Genomic DNA, 21,846 nt, shown 5'->3' on the forward strand with positions numbered 1-21,846 from the left:
CAGCTTTAAGTGAATAAAGTCAATTTTGGGGGCAAAATATGAGGCAAAATCTCTCCTCAAAGAGATTTGGGAGGAGGGGGTAAAGAAAGGCTTAAGGAGATAAGAGAATATTTGGAACAGTTGCTATGGTGAATGAATCAGGGAAATGATAGGGGAAGAGTAGCAGGATTACTTTGCTGCAGTAAGGACTCATATATCTGTAGGAGATCCAGTCAGCTAACTTTCACAATTTCCTTTAGTTCTATTCAATAGTATATGATAAGGAATGGGATTTGGCAAGGTGTAACTAGTGATGAATAAGGGGACAAGGGATTTGGGAGTAGAGGATAGTACTGAGATGAGCTGATTTGCCAAGGAGTCAAGATTGGGAAGGCAGGAGGTAGCCTGAGCCATGGTAATGGCCTGGGAAACCACTGAGGGATGGAGAGATTGGAAGTGATGGTAAGAATAAAGAGTAGGTTTAGGAGGAGCAAGTCATAGGGAGAAACAGAAAGATAAAATATTATGACTGTATAAAGGAATTTTGGAATTCTTGAACATGGAAGAGGAACACTTGATGGCAAGGTCAAGGGTATGACCATGTATCAAAGGAGGAATGGTTCTTTTTCTTGTGATTCTGACTCAGGTCTTAGAAACATTAGACTTGTCTTATAAATCAGACCTTTATCAAAGAAAGTTGTTGCAAACATTTTTCTCCACTCCCCTGCTTCTCTTCTAATTTTATCCATATTGGTTTTGTTTGTACAAAAACTTTTTATTTGTATGTGACTGAAGCTGTCTATTTTATCTCCTGTGATCTTCTCTATCTCTTGTTTAGTTATAAACTCTTCTTCTATCCATAGAAATGACAGGTCATTTCTTCCCAGCTGCACTAATTTGTCTATGATGCCATTCTTTATGTCTAAATCATGCATCCATTTGGAGCTTATATATGGTGTAAAAAGAATTTTCAAGGCATGGGGGACAGCCAGAGAAAACACTTCTAAGTGTTTGAAGGTAAGAGCTAAGTGTTGGAAGATATGAATGTCATGACTGAGGAACAGCAAGGAGGCCAGTCACTAGAGTCTGTAGAGGGGAATGACGTTTAAGAAGTTGGAAAGGTAGGAAGGTGCTAGGTTAAAAAGGGCTTTAAAAGCCAAACAAATGATTTTACATTCGATCCTGGAAGTAATAGTGAGCCAATGGAGTTTAGTGAACAATATGATATGGCTGGACCTGCAAACTGTAAGATCAATTTGTGAACTGAGTAGAGGATGGTTTGGAGTGGAGATCAACCAGTTATTCTCATGGTCCAGGCAAGGAGGGATGAAGACCTGAATCAGGATAGTTGCAATATCAGGAGAGAAAAGGAGGCGTATATGAGAAGTGTTAAGAAGGTAGAAACAAGAGGATTTGACAAGTGACTGGATATGATGGGTGAGAGAAAACAAGAAGTCCAAGATAATACCTAGGTTGTAAGCCTGAGAGACTAGAGACTAGGAAGATAGCGCTACCTTCAACAGTAACTCTGAACTCAGGAAGAGGAGAGGGTTTTGGGGGAAAGAAAATGAGTTCAGTTTTTTGACATTTTGAGTTTAAAATGTCTACGGGACACACAGTTTGATATGTGTAACAGGCAGCTGGAGGTGTGAGACTGGAGATGGGAGAGAGGTTAGAACTGGATAAATAGATCTGAGAGTTATTTGCATGGAGATGATGACTGAATCCATGGGAGCTGATGTAATTACCAAGTGAAACCACATGGGGGGCGGGGGGAAGGAAGAGATGAAAGCCCAAGACAAGAACCTCTGAGGTATCCTCATGGTTAGAAGGTATGATATGTTTGAAGATCCAGCAAAGGAGAGAGAGAAAGAGAGGTTAGATAGGAGAATTAGAAAAGAATAGTGTCATGAAAATGGAGATAAGAGAGTGGCATCTAGGAGAAAAGAGTGATTGATAGTGTCAAAGGATGTAGAGGTAAAGAAGAATGAGGAATAAGAAAAGGTCATTAGACTTGGCAATAAAGAGATTACGGGCAGCTTTGGAAAGAAAAATTTCATTTGAATGAGATGAGAAGCCAGATTGTAAAGAGTTAAGAAAAGAAAGAAAAGGAAATGGAAACACCAACTATAGAAGATTTTCTCAAGGGGTTTACCCACAAAAAAGGAGAGATACAGGATATGGCTAGTGGGAACATTAAGTGAGGGAAGGATCAAATGAGGATTGTTTAGGATGGGGGAGACATGGGCATGTTTGTAGGTAGTAGGAGACTAGTTAGTAGACAGAAAGTGGTTGAAGATTAGTGAGATAGTAGGGATGAAAGCCGGGGCAGTCTGCTGAAGATGTGATGGAATGGGATCACTTGTACATGGAGAGGGCAAGGAGAAGGGCCACCTTTTCACGTGAAACAGGGGTGAAGGAGAACACAGTGGCAGAAGGCATCTGAGTGATGTAAGATGAGGAACAAAAAAGAAGAAGGAGTTCTCTATGATTTATTATCACTGGGAGGGGTCGAGTAAGAGGATGTGGGAGAATACTAATTATTGGAGGAGCCCAGTAGAATATCAATGAGGTCCAATGATAAAAGTTGGTGATTAGAAAGTTCAAGGTTGACTCTTGTGAGTTTGGCACAGCCTGCAATTGCTCACTTGCCAGATTGCTGGTGTTCTAGGAAACATCTTGAGATAGACATGTACATGAAGTAATGTATTCCCACCCAAGAGGCAGGAAATGGTATGCATAAGGGCTGACTTATAGTAGCAAGACTGGTGATATTATGGCATTTGCAAGTTTAGGGACAGGACAAACCTGCTTCATGGCAAACACAAAGAGAAGCTTACTAAAGAGAGACTATGGTGTGTCCTACAGCTGCCTAGTGGTAGTATGGATCAGAGACTGGTTGTGATGGCATGTAATTAACTTCCAGTAGCTTAAAAATTTTCTAGTAGAACATTTCTGGAACTCAATCCTATCAGAAGATTATTGTATATTTTAAAAAATGTATTTACAAACTAATGGAATTAACAATTTATTTTACTTTACAATATTTGAAGAATTTAGGCATTACTAATACTCTACGTTTCAGGATTGGAAGTAGAAAAGAAAGTGAGTATTACTATAATAAAATCTTAGCTGTAAGGGTAAGCATATTCTATTTTGTTGTTGTTTCAGTTGTTTTTCAGTCATGTCTGACTCCTCATTACCCCATTTGAGACTTTCTTGGCAAAGATATTGGAGTAGCTTGCCATTGCCTTCCCCAGCTCATTTTACAGATGAGAAAACTGAGGCAAAGAGGGTTAAGTGACTTGCCTAGTGTCACACAGCTAGTCTGAGGCCAGATTTGAACTCTAGGCCTGATGTTCTATCCACTCTGCCACCTAGCTGCACCATAAAAACAAAAATATTCTTGAATCCACTCACACTCCTCCTTCTCTCTTATATACAAACACACACAATACTTACACAAAACCAACCAGTCTAATTTTTTTATTCCAATACAATAAATTGATTTATTAAGCACAATTATATACTGCTAGGCATTAGAGGATGTGCACAGACAAATAAGACATGGTCCCTGCCCTCAAGGAACTTACAGTCTGAGGAGGAAAAAACACATACAAATAACTATAATACGACATGCTAAGAGCAGCATGAGATTTCTTACTTACCTAATGGGATGATCAGGAACCTCATATAACCAAGCCAGTCAGGAGTTTTATGAGATAACTGTTCCACAAAAAGCCTCAATACAGCACTGAGATAGTTTTGAGCTCCTGCTACAGCAATCTTCACTGGATTTGGAGGCTGAGAATTGCAGTTACAACTGAAATCAACCAACAAACTTAAGTGCTTACTATGTTCCACATACTGTGCTGAAAAGAATAAGTGCTTTTTAGGAGTTTTACCAAATATGCTTGTTATTTTAAAACATAATTAATTTTTAATTAATGAAAATTCACCTTTCTTTTCCACCTCCTTCCCCACTTTGAAAAAGAAAGAAAACAAAACCTTGCAACAAAAATTCAGTCAAGTTAAACAAATTTCCGACACTGGCCATGCAAAAAACAAAACAAAACATTTGTTTCAATCTACACTCTGAGTCTATTACCTCTTTGTGTCAAGAGGTGAGTAGCGTGTTAATCACGAGTCCTCTAGCATCATGGTTGGTCACTGAACTCATCAGAGTTCCTAAGTCTTTCAAATTTGTTTTCTTTGCAGTATTTTTTTTTTTTTTTTGGTGAGGCAATGGGGGTTAAGTGACTTGCCCAGGGTCACACAGCTAGTAAGTGTCAAGTGTCTGTGGTCACATTTGAACTCAAGTCCTTCTGACTCCAAGGCCAGAGCTTTATCCACTGCGCTACCTAGCTACTCCAGTACTACTGTTAGTGTCTAAATGAAAAATTGTTCTTCTGGGTCCGCTCACTTCATTTTGAATCATTAATTCATACAAATCTTACCAGGTTTCTCTAAAACTGTACCCTTCAGTTTCTATTTCTTTAGCACCATAAAAAAAGCTACGAAGATTTTTTTCCCATTTACCTGCTTCTCTTCTAATTTTAGCAGCATTGATTTTGTTTGAACAAAAACTTTTAACTGTGTGTAACCAAAACTGTCCATTTTACCTGCTCTGATCTTCTCTATCTCTTGTTTGGTTGTGAACCCTGATGATTATACAGTTCTGAAAGGATAAATGCATAATTTCCTCATATTAGAATGTAAACACTTTATTCCTGTTTACTATCCATATTTACTTTTTTATGTTTTTGTTGACTCCTGAGTTTGTATTTCAAAGTTTCTACTCAACTCTGGTCTTTTCACCAGTAATGATTGGAAGGCCTCTATTTCATTAGAGGTCTATTTATCACCATGTAGTATTAAATACTCAGTTTTTTTGCTTATTCTTGGTTATAAGTCTTTATCTTTGTATTCTGGCATATTGTATTCCAAGATCTTCTCTCTTCAATATTTCCTGTAAGGTGGTCATTGCTAAATCACAAGTGATACTGATTATAGTTTAGTACTAAAGTACTTTAATTTTTTCAAGCTGCAGAATTTTTTTTTCCTTTGACACAGAAGCTCTGGATTTGGATTACAATGTTCCTGGAAGTTTTTATTTTGGGCTTTCTTATTGGCAGTGATTGATGGATTCTTTCTAGTTCTATATTGCCCTATGGTTTAAAAGATCTAGGCAGTTTTCCTTTATGATTTCTTGAAATTTAATGTAATATGTAATATTTAGGCTCTTCTATTTTTTCACAGCTTTTAGTTAGTCTAATGATTCTTAGATTACCTTTCCTTGATCTGTTTTCCAGGTTACTTGTTTTTGACATAAGTAATATAGGCCTTTGAGAAGGGACAGGGTAAAATGACAGAGAGAGAGAGAGAGAGAGAGAGAGAGGAGAAGAAATAAGAAAATGGGGTAGAGGGAAATACACGGTAATCATAAACATGAATGTGAATGGGATGCGCTCACCTATATAACAGAAGCAGAAAGCAAAATGAATTAGAAACAAGAACCCAATATGTTGTTTACAAGAGACACACTTGAAACAGAAAGATGCACAGAGTTAGAATTTAATATGTTTCAGCTGAAGTAAAAAAGGCAGGGGTAACAATCATGATCTCAGAAAAAGCAAAAACAAAAACAGACCTAATCAAAAGAGATAACTGAGGAAACTACATTATGTTACAAGGTAACATTGGTGATGAATATTAAAAAAATTTACAAGTTTCTTTGATAAAGACCTCATTTCTCAGATATATACTGAGTATAGAACTGAGTCAAATTTATTTAAAAAAAAAAGCCATTCTCCAACTCATAAATGGTCAAAGTATATAAATAGGCAGTTTTCAGATGAAGAAATCTTGGTTATTTACAGGCATATGAAAAAAATGGTCTAAATCACTACTTACTAGAGAAATGCAAATTAAAACAATGTTCTAGTCATTCTGGAGAACAATTTGGAACTATGCCCAAAGTGCTATAAAACTGTGCATACTCTTTGACCTAGCAACACCACTAGCAGGTCTATATCCTAAAGAGATCAAAATAAAAAAAGACCTCTATGTAAAAAATATTTATAGCATCTCTTTTTGTGGTGGCAAAAAATTGGAAATTGAGGGGAAGCTTATCAATTGGGGAATGGCTGAACAAGTTGTAGCATATGATTGCAATGGAGTACTACTGTGCTATAAGTAATAACGATGGGGGTGGTTTCAGAAAAAAACATGGCAAGACTTATATGAACTGATGCAAAGTGAAGTGAGAAGAACTGGCAGATCACTGTGCACAATAACAGTAATGTTGTAATGATGATCAACTGTGAAAGACTTGTCTATTCTGATCGATACAACGATCCAAAACAATTCCAAATGACTCACGATGAAAAAAATGCTATCCATCTCCACAGAGAACCAATGAAATTTGAGTGCAAACTGAAGTATGATTTCCTCACTTAATTTTTCTTGCTTTTTTTGGGGAAATATGGCTAATATGGAAATATGTTTTGCGTGATTTCACATGTATAAATGATATATTGCTTGCCTTCTCAGTAGGCAGTGGAGGGGGTGAGAGGGAGGGAGAGAATAATAAATTGAAATGACTTTTTAGAAATAAAATAAATTAATATTTCTTGCTGTCTCATGGTGTCATGAACTTCTATTTGGTCCATTCTGGTATTTAAGGAGTCTGTTGCTTGATTTTGTGTCTCTTGTGCCTAGCTGTTAATTCTCATTCCAATTCTTTCTTCCATAGCTCTCATTTCCTTTTCTTCTTCTGTATTCTTATTTCCTATTCAAGTATTTCCTTTTGTGATGTCATTTCATTTGTGTAACTCTTAGTTGTTTTGGGGGAAAAAAGCCCTTTTGCCTCATCTCTTCCAAGAATTCTAAGTGATCTTGTACCAAAGCTATGTTTTTGTTGGAGACATTTTCTTCTTCTGAGTTTGCATCTTGAGTGCCCCTTTCACTATAAAAGTTCTTAATGTTTAAATTCCATTTTTTTGTTTGCTCATTCTTCTAGCCTTACTAACTGTGGTCTTTGTGTTTAGTGTCAGGCTTTGCATGCTTCTGGAGAGAATAGCTGCACTATGCTTGGTAGTGGTTTGTGTGCTTCCTAGGTCCTGGTGCTGCTTTCTTTGAGTATTTAGTGTTCAATCATTCCAGGATCTCAGGGACAACTCAGATTGGAGAACTGTCCAAAATGTTTTGATCAAGGGAGAAATATGAGAGCTGCCCTCCTGATCTGAGCACTACAAATTCCTGACCTTTGTTTGGGTCTGACTGGTACAACTCTGGGCTCACTCCTGGGTGTAGCTTACAGAAGACTGCTGCATGACTCAGCTACTAATCAGTTAGAAAGCTTTGCTGATTCAGAGTAACATAACTTCAAAATCACCTCAGATCTGGATTTCCTGCCTTCGTTTTGCTGCTACAGGCTTTAGACTGTGCTGGGGAATAGATCTAATAACTTGCTCTGCTTTCAGGATCAGAACCTCATAGCTGCAGCCTGCTTCTGTATTTGGTCCAAAGCTCAGTACATAGTCTATTGCTTGCAATAGCTCCTTGCCAGAACTGTACCACTTTCTGATCCTTGTCCCAAGCATAGGTCCCCTCCTCAGTCTGCAATGGATCTGTGACCTAGTACGGATGTGTGTGGAGAGTTATTGGTTGTGGTTTGTTCTTCTTGTCTATAGTATCAGGTACTACTATGCTGGATGTGAGACCAGCAATGCAAACGGCAGGCCTGCTTCAGTCACAATGCTGGAAGATTCTATACATTGTGGGATGCTTCAGGGTAGACGCTATACTCAGTGTCCGCATATCTCTGTGTCTCCTTATGTGGATCTAGGCTACAAAAATAACTGTGATTTTTTTTCCCTGGACACTATCAATCAGTACTGGTCTTGTGTATTTTCTAGATCTTTGTAGAGGAGATGTGGGGGAGACCTGTCTATACTGTTTTCTTCTACGGCCTAATGTTGGCTGGTCTTACCATAAATGTTTGTTGATTGATTGCTTACTACTAACATTCCATAAGATAACCTCATCAAACATGATGTCCAAAAGACACTAAAGGGTGGGTAATTTAGGATGCTGGATGTATATATAGGAAACATTCTGCAAATGTGAAAGTACTACGTAAATGTAATTTTATTCTTTTGGGGCAGACAGTGTGTGATGTAGTAGTTACAATTCTGTATTTAGTAAGGAAACCCTGGGTACAAATCCTTGCCCAGATGTGTAACCGTGGGCAAGTCACTTAACTTCTCTTAACCTTAGTTTCCTCAGCTGTAAAATGGGGATAATAATATTTGTAGCACTTTCCTCACAGGGCTATTGTTAGAATCAAACAAAAGTGCTATTAAGGGTAAGTTATTATTATATTTCATGTATGAAAGCAACACATTTCACTACATAACGCAGAGAACTTAAAAATCAGAAATGCTGCATTATAATTTCAACTCTTTGGCTGTTTTACCTTGACACAGGTTCCCACAGAGGGGTCTAAATTGAGTGCTGTAAGGCTTTTACTAGCTCACCATCCAAAATAAGGGAGTGCAAATGTGCTAGCCAACAAGATGGAATAGAGAAGAAACTACATGCATATATTTAGGAACACAGATAAGTATAGAGCTGGGATCAGAATACAGGTCTGACTCTTTTCACTCTTAATACACATGGTGTCTTCTTTGGGTTCAAAACATTTCACTTGCTAATTCACTCTACAGGGCCTGAGTTTCAAATATGTTTTCCCTCTGGCTCCACCACACTGCCTCATAATTACTAAAGATGTACTTAGGAACATTTCTAGAAAAACAAAATTCCACTACAACAAAACACCCATGGAATTCATAATGGATTACACCTGTATTTGTTTACAAACAAAGCATGAGGTAATCTTGTTTCCTGGGGATTTTTTGAATTTTTATTCCTATACCAGAGTAATAAACCATAATATTGAGTTATAAAGTATCCAATCAACCAATCAACAAACATTTATTAAGTGCTTACTATGTGACAGACAAAGCTAAGTGTGGGATATAAAGAAAAAGCAAAGACAGCCCCATCTTTAAGGAGCTTACATCTTAATGAGGGAGATAACATGTACATAAATAGGTACACACAAGACTCATTCATGGGTGGTAGCCTCAGAAAAGTTACTAGTAGATGAGGAACCAGGCAAGGTCTCCTGCAGAATACGTGAGCTGAGTTTTGAAAGAAGCCAGGGATTTTAAGAAGTAGAAGTAAGAAAAGAAAGCCTTCAGACATAGGGGACAACCAGTGCAAATGTGCTGAGATGGAAGATGGAACACTGTGTGTGAGGAAAAGCACGTAGGCCAATATGGCTTAAACATACACTGTGTAGAGGGAAGTAATGTCTAAAAAGTTTGGAAATATAAGAAGAGAGGCCAGGCTGTGAGGAGCTTTGAATGCCAAATAGAAAAGTTTACATCTGATCCTAGAAGTAATAGGGAGATGCTTGAAGCAGAGAAATACAATTAGAAGGCTTTTGGAGCAGTTCAAGTAAAGAGTTATAAGAGCCCGAACTAAGGTGGTGACATGAGTGGTTGATTATTGGTTGCGGCTACCATCAATCTCTAAAAAACGAAGCAAGCAACTAATCTCTCAGTGAATGTCCTTTTAAGTACTACTTTTAAGGGTTGCAGCCAAAAACCTCTGCGACTGATGATGATGCAGCAATTTCTGTGGAAATTTTCCTGACAGGAATGGGAGTTGCTGCTGAAACATGGTTGGCCATTTGCTATAGATTGAGGTTTATTTGAAGAACAGTAGTCACTCTATCTCCTCGCTTGGCACTGCAGCTACTATACTTAGGAGCATACTTTAATATACCTGAAAGGAAAAAATCATTGTCCACTACACACCTAAAAGTATATATTTTGTAGTAAGGAATGAAGCTTCTGTCAAAGTGAATATCTACAGATTACTAACCATTTTTCATGGGAAGAAAAGATATCATTATTATCCATTCATGAAGCAAGTTTGTGTCAACATTACGGAAAGGGAAGTTAAATAACAGGATGTTCAACGCTTTATAATGAAGCAATTCCTATACTTTAAAATAGATTTCTATAGAGCTGATATACTTAATTAAAGGTCGATCAAAGGAAGAACTGTAAGGACTTACTATCTCTGGATCCGTGAGACAATAGTACTGAAAGCTGCCTGAATATCTGCTGAAGAACACGTGCAGACCACTGGGAGAGTGTGTTTTTGCAAGACATCTGAAAGGAACTAAGATTAAACAATATTATATATACATACACACACATGTATGTGTGTACATAAAATCTTGTATTAGTATATCCACACGTAATCTTATATATTCAGAGAATTCTTTGTGTGTATATACATACACATCCACGAGAATAATTGTCAGAAAATTTTCACTCAAAGTCTCTCCCTACAAGGCCCCCCATTTTACCAAAGAAAAATGAACTGAATAGGATTTTGCTTTGAGCTCTGATTAGATTTAACTATATTTTGTTCTAATTAAAATGTCCAGTTCTCACATTCAAAAAACATTTCCTACTATGCCCTGGGCTCTATGCTAAGTTCTATGAAGGATACAAAGTTATATAAGATACATTAAGTCCCTGGCCTCAAGGAACTTACAGTATAGTTGAGATATGAATGAATTTTCTTTATTTTATGCTTTTTTTGTGTATCTGTTCTATCTGTTTAACAGAATATAAGTTCCTTGAGGCCAAGGATTGTTTCATTTGTGTTTCTGTATCCTTAGCACCTAGCACATACATTTGATGTTTGTTGAAATTAATTATAGGATAACAGAACTGAAAGGCACCTTAGAAGTTATCCAATCTGTGACAAATGGATGGATGACTTTATATAACGTCCCTGGGCAAAAGTAGTACACAAATGATGATAACGGAACATGTGAAGACTAGGTCATATTCCAATGCCTAGGAACATGGATGGGGTAAAGGAGATTCACTTTGTATAGTATTAGCAAACAGATCTAATGGAAAGGGTGGGTCAAATCAACTACAGACCATAAACTAGTCAGATAGCATTATGTTAGGTATAACCAGTAGTGGATAGAAGATCTGAAAACAACCTTGTTCAATCATACCAGAAGAATCTGCATATATTTCTCATTTTATCCTTCCCTACCAAAGAGCCAATGCTAACTTTGAAGGAAAAAAAGAAAACATGATACAAACAACAATGTTTTTCTTCTTACCTGTCCTTGCCAGTCAGAAGTATTAACAAGAATTATATTTTCAGGCAGCTGGTCATCAGAAATTAAGATGTGATTTAATTGGTCATATACAGTTTTTCTTGGGATCTATTAAAAAATAAAACAATGAAAAAAAATGCTATAACTCAGCTCTTCTATTTTATTTTTCTTAGTTTTAGAAGTTGGCAACATCTCCCAACAAAAATATGATAAATATCAGACATCAAATTGTTTGTATGAATAAATTTTTAAATTACAGGCAAGATGTCATAAAAGATACTCAAATACGCAAAAAGATTGTTTTATAAACCTTTATGGCCACAAGAGCAAGTCACTTCCTCTCTGTGCCTCAGTTACCTCATCTGTAAAATGAGGAGAATGGACTAGATGATCTCTAAATCTTCTCATAGTGGCATATCTATGATGTTATGTATGACAAAGACAGATGTAGTAAATTGATTTTTTTCCCTTCCTCCTTAGGTGTTTGCATTTATGGGCTGGTTTTCTTTCTGTGTGGGTGAAAGAACCTCCTTTGCAAGTATATCTATATTTAAAATTCTACCTTTGTTGTGATTTGGCCAGACACATAATGACTCTGATCCCATTGTACAGAGGCAAAGTCATTTATCAGTCTTCAAAAGGCATTGAGATTCCCTGGATTATCTGATGCTATTCTACATTTAACGTTGTCATAAGTTTTAAATTTCTTTTCTGTTGGCTTCAAAGTGGCCAGTTTATTTGGAAATAAAATCGTGTAACTGGTTGGAGCTTTTTTTTTTATTGTCGAATTTAGCTGATCCCTTCAAAAATTTAATCCACTCCGGGGGCAGCTAGGTGGCGCAGTGGATAGAGCACCGGCCCTGAAGTCAGGAGGACCTGAGTTCAAATCTGGCCTCAGACCAAACACTTGAAACTTCCTAGCTGTGTGACCCTGGGCAAGTCACTTAACCCCAACTGCCTTAAAAAAAAAATTTAACCCAGTCAACTGACTGGATAGAGGTAAAAGAATTTCTCGCTGTGGTTTATGATAAGCATTTCCCACCTAGTTGTAAATTCCAGGGTAGATCCCCCTAGTGTTTGTGGATCAATTTACAAATTAACCTGATGTAAATTTTCTCCTCCTGCTATCTCTGATTTATAAACTTCTTTGTTCTCTGTTTGCCTGCCATACTCACTGTCACCATTTCTTTTCTTACTTATTCAACTCTTTGCAGTTTGGCTTCCAATAACTGAAACCTGTTTCTTTTAACATTACCAATGATCTCTTAATTGTTAAATCTTTTTTTTTTCCCCTTTTCAGTCTTCAGCTTTCTTGACCCCACGTCCTGAATTTGACACTGGTGACTATTCTTTCTTCCTGAATATTCTCTTCTCTCCTGATTTTCTACTTTAACTTCTTTAGCCAGTTTTTTTGGTCTCCTTTGCTGATTCATCATCTATCACACTTTCTGTGGATTTAATTATCATCCCTATGCAAATGACTCAAAGACATACATAAGTGAAAAATACACACACACATCCATGCAGCTCCTGAGATTCAATCCCACACAAATTACCTTTTGGAAGCGGAAGTCTTGGAGACATGTCAAACTCAACATGTCTAAAATAGAACTCATTTATTTTCCCATCCCAAATCCCTCCCCCTTTTCTAAATATCCCTATTGCTGTCAAAGGCATCATCATCCTTTCAGTCCTCTAGGTTTGTAACTTCAGCATTATCCTTGACTTTCCTTCTTTCCATGTATCCAATTAATTGCCAAATCTTGCTGTGTCTCTGTCCAGAACATTTCTCCCATCAGATCTCTTCTACTTATACATCTACCATCTTGGTTAAAGCCTTCATCAATTCTTACTTAGATTACTGCAAAATTCTCCTAATTAGAGGCCCTGCCTCAAATCTCTCCTCACACCAATCAAATGCTAGATGAGGCAGTGAACTGGGGCCGTGGAGAGAGCCCTGGACCCGGAGTCAGGAAAACATAAATTCAGATCTAGTCTCAGACACTTTTTAGTGTGAACCTGGGTAAATCACAACCTCTGGTTTGCCTCAGTTTCCTCAACTATAAAATGGGGATAACAGAACCTATTTTGCAAGGTTGTAGTGAGGATTAAATGAGATAAATTTTGTAACATGCTTAGCATAATGTCTAGAACATAGTAGGTGCTTATATAAATGGTTATACCAAAGTTCTGACCATATCAATACCTCACTCACTCAACTCCATTGGTTCCCTGTTATCTCTAGCATCAAATAGCTTTTAAAAGCCCTGACAACCACGCCACAACCTATCTTTCCAGCCTCACTGTATATTATTCTCTCATATTCCTTACACATGATACGTTATTCCTTTTCAGTGGCTTTCTGCGAGGCCTGGAATGCACTCTCTCTTCATCCCCAGTTCACAGCACCCCCTCTTTCTTCAAGACACAATTCAAATATCACATTGTGAAACCTTCACTGAACTCAACTTCCAGTGTCTTTGCTCTTAAATTACCTTGTATTTAATTATTTGTATTTCATTATATTAGCCTTTTTATTCTGTATATACTTTTAAATAAATGTCCTAGGGGGCAGCTAGGTGGCGCAGTGGACAGAGCACCGGCCTTGAAGTCAGGAGGACCTGAGTTCAAATCGGACCTCAGACCAAACACTTGACATTTACTAGCTGTGTGACCCTGGGCAAGTCACTTATCCCCAACTGCCTAAAATAAATAAATAAATGTCCTAGTTGACCTGCTCATTAAAATATAAGATCCTTATAGATAGGGATTGCTTCATTTATAGTATTTGCATCTTCAGCACAGGGTCTGGTACACAGCAAATGCATAATCAATGCATACTGATTTACTGGTTGATTGCTTTCCCAAAAATTTAAAGTGCACGTCATACTATCCATCTTTTACCTCTCTTTTAATTCTAAGCAGAGTTTTAAGGTTCCTATTTCTTTCATTTCATCAACCAGATCCTCCCTGTCAATAAGTCAGGTTCAGAGCAGCAGTTTTGCTTGTTGTTTCCTCTTCCGACTGAAGATAATTCTGTGTCTTATGAATACTCACATATTTACACTGCTTCATTATTTCAATGAAAATGTGGCAGTATTTTTTTTTTTTTTTTGCCAAAGAAAAGGTTTTTTTTGGTTAGGCAATAGGGTTAAGTGACTTGCCCAGGGTCACACAGCTAGTAAGTGTTATGTGTCTTCAGGCCGGATTTGGACTCAGGTCCTCCTGAATGCAGGGTCGGTGCTCTATCCACTGCGCCACCTAGCTGCCCCCAAAGAAAAGTTCTTAAATAAAATTGCCAACCTCTACTTTTTCCTTAAACGCAAAGTTAAAGAGTACTCATGTTCTTCTAATGTTTTGTAATGTTGTTCTCTCTCCAGTCCCTCTCCTAGTACTTAGGAGAGAGGTCTCCTGCTTTGGGTTATCACAGACCTCCAAGCCAATCTAGCTCAGTCTGTTTCTTGTTAGTGTTTTTCCTTGGAAGTAAGCATTATTCTTACATTTAACTCAATTGTTACTACAACTTTTGTAGCCAAATGGCTATGCCGATTTTCCCCTTCCCCTCCTAAATCAAAGGGAGAGATGGAACCATGGGCGAAGTTATCTTCACCTGCAAGTGGTTCCTAGTGTCGGGTGAACGTTCATTATCCAGACTGTTAGCTCGTTCATTCTGTGGCCTCACAGGTTGCCTTTCTTTCAGTGAAGTGCTTCGACCACGCCGGCCAGTCTGCTTTCCCTCTGACCTGCAGAGCCGAGAAAGAATAGATTTGAGGGGAAAAAAATTGTTTGATCATAGGAAGCAGATTGTTCAGGGATTTCTCTAACCTGAGAAATGACAGTGATGTATTCAGATATGTCCATTAACCATCAAATACTTGCCCACTCATGATAGGCCATGGTTTTAATGTAGAAAAAAACTCAATAAAGACAGACCATTTACTTTTTATATGAGGAAATGTAAAACGTATGTCTAAGATTGTTATTAGTAATTGAGTAATTCATAAGAAAGATTGGGGTAGACCTGAGTATGATGTGATTCTAAAAAGTAAAACCACTCAGGAAAAGGTAAAAAGAATAATTATCTTATACAAATAAGGTGCCAGAGGAAGAACTGACACAGAGGAGTTGGATGGGGGAGGAGAGCGGGTAGTTCTGGACCCTACTCTCATCAGGAATGGGTTAAAAAGGGAACAACACACATATATTTAGAAGGGTATAAAAGTCCTCTAAATTCAGAAAGAAATAAAAGAGTAGAGGACAGGGAGGAAGGAGAGGATAAGGGAAGGATTTTTGAAGGGAACCCTACTCACATCAGTCCTCAATCAGAGAGAGAACAATATATACACTTAGAAGGGAACAAAAGTCTTCTAAATTTATAAAGAAATTTATAAACTTATAAAGGGAAAAGGATTGGGGGGGACAGAAGGTGTTTAAATTAACAGTAATGTGATAAAGAGGGAATAACAAATAAATGTGGAGGGCTACAAAAGTCTTCTAAATTTAGATAGAAACAAGAGGGTAGGGGGAAGGACAGGGAGAGGATAAGGGAGGAATAGGAGGACAAGGTAGCAGGTAGAAGTAAAGTAGAGAAGTCAGGAGGTATAGGAAATGAGAGATATGCACAAACATAAAATAAAGATCAGGAGAAGAATTCATTAGGAAAAAAAGCAGGGGGTAGTAATCATGATCTCAGACAAAGTTAAAGCTAAAATAAATATGATCAAAAGAAAAACGGAAACTGCACTATATGACAGCAATATTAATATTGTTTAGACTATTTAAAATAACTAGATAGTAAAAAGTTAGAATATTGCAGTGGTGTAGGAAATTATGAGTTGGTAGACTTAGAAAAACATGGAAGGACTTGAACTTATGAAGATATCATTTACCTTCGGAGAAACAGAGGACAAACAAGTATAGCATGGTCTTACATAGATGCATATGTATGTATATGTCTATGAGTATGATTATAGATATCTGAGTTATGTATGTGTATGTAAGTATATATGTATGTAAATATATGCTTATATTGGTATGTATATGTGTATGTGTGTATATGAATACACATGTGTATTCATATACACACACACTTAATTATAGCCTTGGGGGGGAGAAGAGGGGAAAAAAGAACAACGTAAAAAGTATACAGCAGAGAACAAAAGAACATTTACAAGTAAGTAAAAGATGGACAACTTTGAACAGTATTTATTAGTATTTATTATATAAGCTTCCTTGAAATGGAAATTTATTGCAATATATTTTGAATCCTCTCTTATGTTCTGCTGTGCACATGGCAATGCTTATTTTTTTCCTTTTCTTATTTTGTATTCAAGTTTATGCTTCTTTTTCTTTTCTTATTGTGTATTTAAGTTTAAAATAAATTAAAATAGAATAAATTAATATAATTAAGTTTAAAATAAATTAATAAAAAAAGAAATGAAAAAACATGACCTCACAAAGCTGATGAACTTGCTAAAAAATGTCTCCCTTTGTTTACGCCCGAAATTATCTCCCCTACAGGAATGTTTCAAGAAGTTGAATGAAAAACAGAAATATCATACTGCCAAGTAATTATGTATTAGCAAGAGAAGAATTATAGACAATGTAATAAAGACAACCTGTGTATTACCAGATATAATTTCTATAGAAATTCTCATAGATATTTTGATAGAATACAGTAAAAGAAAAAGAATAATAAAATATTAGGGTCACCTCAACCTTAATTTACTTAAATTGGTTCTAAGTATTTAAATTCAAAGTATTTAAATCAAAAGATATGAAATAAAAGCCAGATATATAGGGCCTTAAAAAACTTCCTAGAAAAAGGTGAACTAAGTTTGAGATAAGCATATCAGACAGTATAGTAGTTTGTGAAAGCACATTTGAACACTTCGACTATCTACAATTTTGTCAGTGTAAATACCTCCTTCCTCAATGCAGACTATAACTCTAGTAGAACTTAGGAGATGATCTTTGATAGTCGCTGTAGCTGAACAATTCACCACTCAACTGCAGTCAACTTAGTGAAGGAACCTTTCTCAGTTTAGTTACCCTGGTCCTTGTACAACATACATGCATTACTGTGAAGCTTTATTGGAAGAAAATGTTCATATAAATTATAAACATTATATAGAAAAGGTGCTGATTAATTTTTAATGGGTCAAAATTCACTTAAATATGTGTGTGTGTGTGTGTGTGTGTATTTGGGGGTATACATGCATGCACACACATATAATAATGAAAGTAGTTTATTTAAACTTCCAAGAAAACACTGCTGAAGTTTCACATTTGCTTTTTAAAAAAAATGCTTGGCTATAATAGGACTACAAAGAGTATTTTATCAAACATAAGGAAAATATTCAGAGGCAAAAAAAAACAGTTACTTCTCTAGTTAGAAAAATATCAACAATTAAGTCCCCAAGAAATCAGTGAAGGCCAGTGTTTTTTAAATATTTTTCATGGATTGTCATTAGATATTTTTATTTAAAATTTATAAGCCATGAAATCCAAGCTTGTACCTCACTGCCAGATCTTTTAATACTTTAAGGATCTATAATTTAGCCATTATGGTTTCTCCCTCTATCCAAAAAGATAACTCAATAGAGAGTATTCGGGAGCAACTATGGCTGAAAAATTTGTGACCCTGTGGCCAGTATGGGGAAAAAGTTCTAGAAACTTTGATAAGTTAATGTTTTTCTAGAAGCAGCAACAATAAAGTATTCCTCAGAAGAGGTATGCTCCTGTGTCTGTATTTAAAGCATTTCTATGTTGACAAGATTTGCCAGAGCTTGTGTTCTACTGGTATAGCTTTGGAGAACAGAGTTATTTCTATACTAGATGAGACATCTGGAACAATCAGATTAACTTTTTTAAAACTAGTACCATTAAATCTCCTCTACTCCTTAAAAGGAGGAGGTCTTCTAATTTTGGTAATATTATACAATATTAGTGTTTATATTTGAGCTTTTTTGTTGCTTCTCTATGATGATTTTATTTACATTTTCATATTGACTGTTTTTTTATCTGTTTTCCTTAAACCACTTCACTTGATATAAGTATTTAGATACTATAACTTGTTCAGTCATTACTCAGTGCTTGAGTACAGATTTTTTTATAGCTTTCTGTTATCACAATGTTAATATGAATATTTTAATACATATTAATCTTTTTTCCTGTTAATAACATCACTGAAATATAGTCTCACAAGAAAGAGCTCTGAGATACAGAATGGGAGGAACATATGGGTTAACACAGGGTTGTTTCAATCTACATTTCTTTGATTATAAGTAAATCTAAACTTTTTTTTCTGGTGGTTATTGAAGGTTTCTCTTTCCTCTTTTGGAAAGAGTTTGTTCACTTGGATTATTAGGAAATGGTCTTTAATCTTATATAATAGTGTCTATTTTCTAATAGATTTTTGATGTCAGACTTTAATATTTTATAAGGATTCTAACTCCTTATGAACCTTGAAGAGAACCTCTATTTCTCTTCTTCTACCTGCAAAGATTTTTTTTTTGTTTTTGGTGTGTGTAAATTACTTTTAATGTCACATGATCAAGATTCTCTTCTGTCTTCATAATTGTGAAAAAATTCTCATTTTCTCTCTATTTATTTAATTGGTGCAACTTTTTCTATTTAGATTCTTTCTTTATTTGGAATTTATTGTGATAGGGTATTTCAGTTTTCCTAGATGTTCTTGTTAAATAAGGAGAACTTTCCTCCTTTTTGTGTTTTATACTAGACTGCTGGGTTATCTTATTTCTAAGTCATGTTTATTCAGTTGACTGCATTGATTTTTATGCAGTATTAAAGTTTCTTTCTCAAATCATTTATGCCCATAAAAATTATTTCGTAGTTGCATTCATAACCTGTGTATGTGTTGGCAGGATAATCTCCAAGTATTTGATTCAATTTATAGTTATCTTAAATGATCTTCCCAAATATGAAAGCACTCTTTTGTATTACCTTGCATTCATTTGTATTTATTACTTTTATGTTTATATTGTACCACCCACTCACCCACCTACCCACACACTGTCTTTGTTAGAAGGTAAGCTCCTTGGAAGCACAGATTATTTCATTCTTTCTATTTCTATCCCCAGTATCTAGCACAGTGTCTGGTACATAGCAGGTGCTTAATAAATATCTGCTGATTGATTGGTTCATGTAATTTCTTTTCCTAATTCTTTCTCTTGAGCTTTGCTACTGAACTAAAGAAAGGTTAATGATTTTACAGATTTACTTTATATTTTTCTACTTTAATGAAGCTATTGTCTCAATTTTTTGTAGAGTCTCTTAACAGACCATCATTCTCTCTCAGTAGACTAAGCAGCTCAGTACATGTGAGTCTCACTGAGGGGAGGATCTATTTTCACTTTTGTATCTGCATCCCTAGTATGCGGTACCTTTTTTTTTTTTTCTTTTGAGGTAGCAGAGAGGCAAGAACATGTGATTTTATTGGTGCAGGGAACTTCTGATTCCAAGGCCAGCTCTATCCATTATATCATGTTGCCTCTTGCATGGCGCATAATAGATGCTTAATAAAAATTTCTTAAATTTAACTGAAATAGAAATGATATTGTCTATTCTTTGTCTAAACTTATTCTCTCAATTTCTTTTTTTGTCATTGTTATAACTAATATTTCAGTAATGTCAAATTTTATTAGAGACAACAAACACTGAGAAAGCTCCCGGTATTTCTCTGTTACAATTAATGCTAGGTTTTGGTTTTAAACATTTGTCTAAAAATTTAATATGGAAAATCAATTCTATCATCTAAACTGGCTTAATTATTTACACTTAATTAATTTAATACATAATAATTTTAACAGTACCAGATTTTTTTTTGTTATTTCTTTCAAGTCCACATCAGGGTTATTTTGTTTGTCCATTCTCATTCACTTTTCTTCTTATATGATTAGAGAGAAATTGGGTATTATAATGGAGGTGAATCAGAAGGACTCAAGTTCAAGCCCTGCCTCTGACACACAATAGCTGTGGGTTAATGGAAAAATCGGTTAACTTCTCAATGTCACCAGGCTTCAAGTTGCTAGTATAAGATATGTTGCCAATATGCATCAATGCAAGGAGTTTCCTTTCTATGAGTTCTCCACACCAATGAAATCAAAAGTGAGTGCTTTTTAATTTTTTTTGCCAATATGAGAGAGGTGTGAGGCAGTTCCTCAAAGTCATTTTAATTTTTATCTTTTTGAATGATGAGGTTTTCAAGAGATTATTAATAACTTTTAGTTTCCTCCTTAGAAAATTATTATGTCCTTTAGTTATCATTTATACATTTTTGTCTTTGTATTCCCAGTGCTTAAAATATGATGGGTACTTAATAGTTTGCTGATTTATTAGGAGTTACAATTGTGACTTTTTAACATTTCCTTATATATTTTAGATGGCAAGTTTTTATTTATTATTTTTGACAGACATATTCCTCCCCCTACTTTTCTTTCCAATTGTGTATTTTTCTAATACAAAAGCAGTTAAACACACTGATTATCTTCCTGCTATAAATTCATTTTATTCATCAAATCTAAAAATATTAGTTCTGAACAGAGCTCTCCACAATTCCCCTATAAACAACTTTAAAATTATGCCTCAAATCAAATTCTGGAGAGGTAGAATCAACAAAAGATCAGGGTAAAATAATTTTCCAGGCCAGGACAACTTAGGCAGTAAACAGGAAAGGTTTTTCTCAGCAGGGAGGGGGTTGGACGTGGAGCCCAGCACAGACCACACAATATAGGCCATGCAAGGCACCAAAAGCAGGGCCTTGGAGGCAGTTTATCAACAGCAGCAGCAGCAGCAGCAGCAGCTTTAGGAGCTTTCAACCCACATATGGTAAGGAAGAAAGGTAACTGGTCAGGAGATTACAGGGAACCCTTCCCTGGCACTGGGTGCAGGATTCTGTCACACTATCCATACACAATTCTGGGTTCCAGTCTCAGAGCTAAGAGGAGTACTAGCTTACTAGTACTTACAGCTGCAGGGTACAGGGGCCCTGGTCACAGTTCCAGGGCAGAGAAGAGTGTTTGTGGTTGCTCAAAGACCAGAGAACAGGACAGGAGAGCAGTGACCACAACTCTCATTGGATCATACCACCCTGGAAGAAATGAAAATCTATAGGCCCCCAGAGTTAGCTCTGAAAATAGCAGCAAAAAAGGTCTGAAACTTGGGACAGTGCCCCTCTATCTTGGGAGCAGAGCCTAACTTTAACATAAAGTTATAAGTCAAGATATAGGCTTGAAAAATGAGCAAACAACAAAAAAAGAAATTGACCATAGAAAGTTACTATGCTGACAGGGAAAATTAGGCATAAACTCAGGAGAAGACAACAATGTCAAATACCTAAACAGAAAGCTTCAAAGAAAAATGTGTATTGGTTACAGGCCAAGAAAGAATTCCTGGAATAGGTGAAAAAAGATTTTAAAAATCAAACAAAAGAGGTAGAGGAAAAATTGGGAAAAGAAATGAGAGTGATACAAGAAAATCAGGAAAAAAGAGTCAACAGTTTGGTAAAGGAGGCACAAAAAATTACAGAAGAACCCTTAAAAAACTGAAATAGTCAAATGGTAGAAGAGGCACAAAAATCCCCTGAAAAGAAGAACTCTTTAAAAAAGCAGAATTGACCAAAT

At 36.1% G+C, this 21,846-nt stretch overlaps 1 protein-coding gene across 1 annotated transcript in view; it reads right to left on the reverse strand.

Annotated features, from left to right (window-relative positions):
* The window catches only part of PACS2 (phosphofurin acidic cluster sorting protein 2), a gene marked incomplete at its 5' end in the record, with an annotated part of 225,535 nt that overhangs the window by 72,192 nt on the left and 131,497 nt on the right, over positions 1–21,846 (reverse strand). Inside the window, 4 exons of the mRNA XM_027842835.1 lie at positions 3,648–3,802; positions 10,130–10,236; positions 11,207–11,311; positions 14,814–14,946. Coding sequence (XP_027698636.1) covers positions 3,648–3,802; positions 10,130–10,236; positions 11,207–11,311; positions 14,814–14,946 — 500 coding nt within the window. The remainder of the gene's footprint in view (positions 1–3,647; positions 3,803–10,129; positions 10,237–11,206; positions 11,312–14,813; positions 14,947–21,846) is intronic.

This window comes from Vombatus ursinus, unplaced genomic scaffold (assembly GCF_900497805.2).
Source record: "Vombatus ursinus unplaced genomic scaffold, bare-nosed wombat genome assembly UNPS02014890.1, whole genome shotgun sequence".
NCBI lineage: Eukaryota > Metazoa > Chordata > Mammalia > Diprotodontia > Vombatidae > Vombatus > Vombatus ursinus.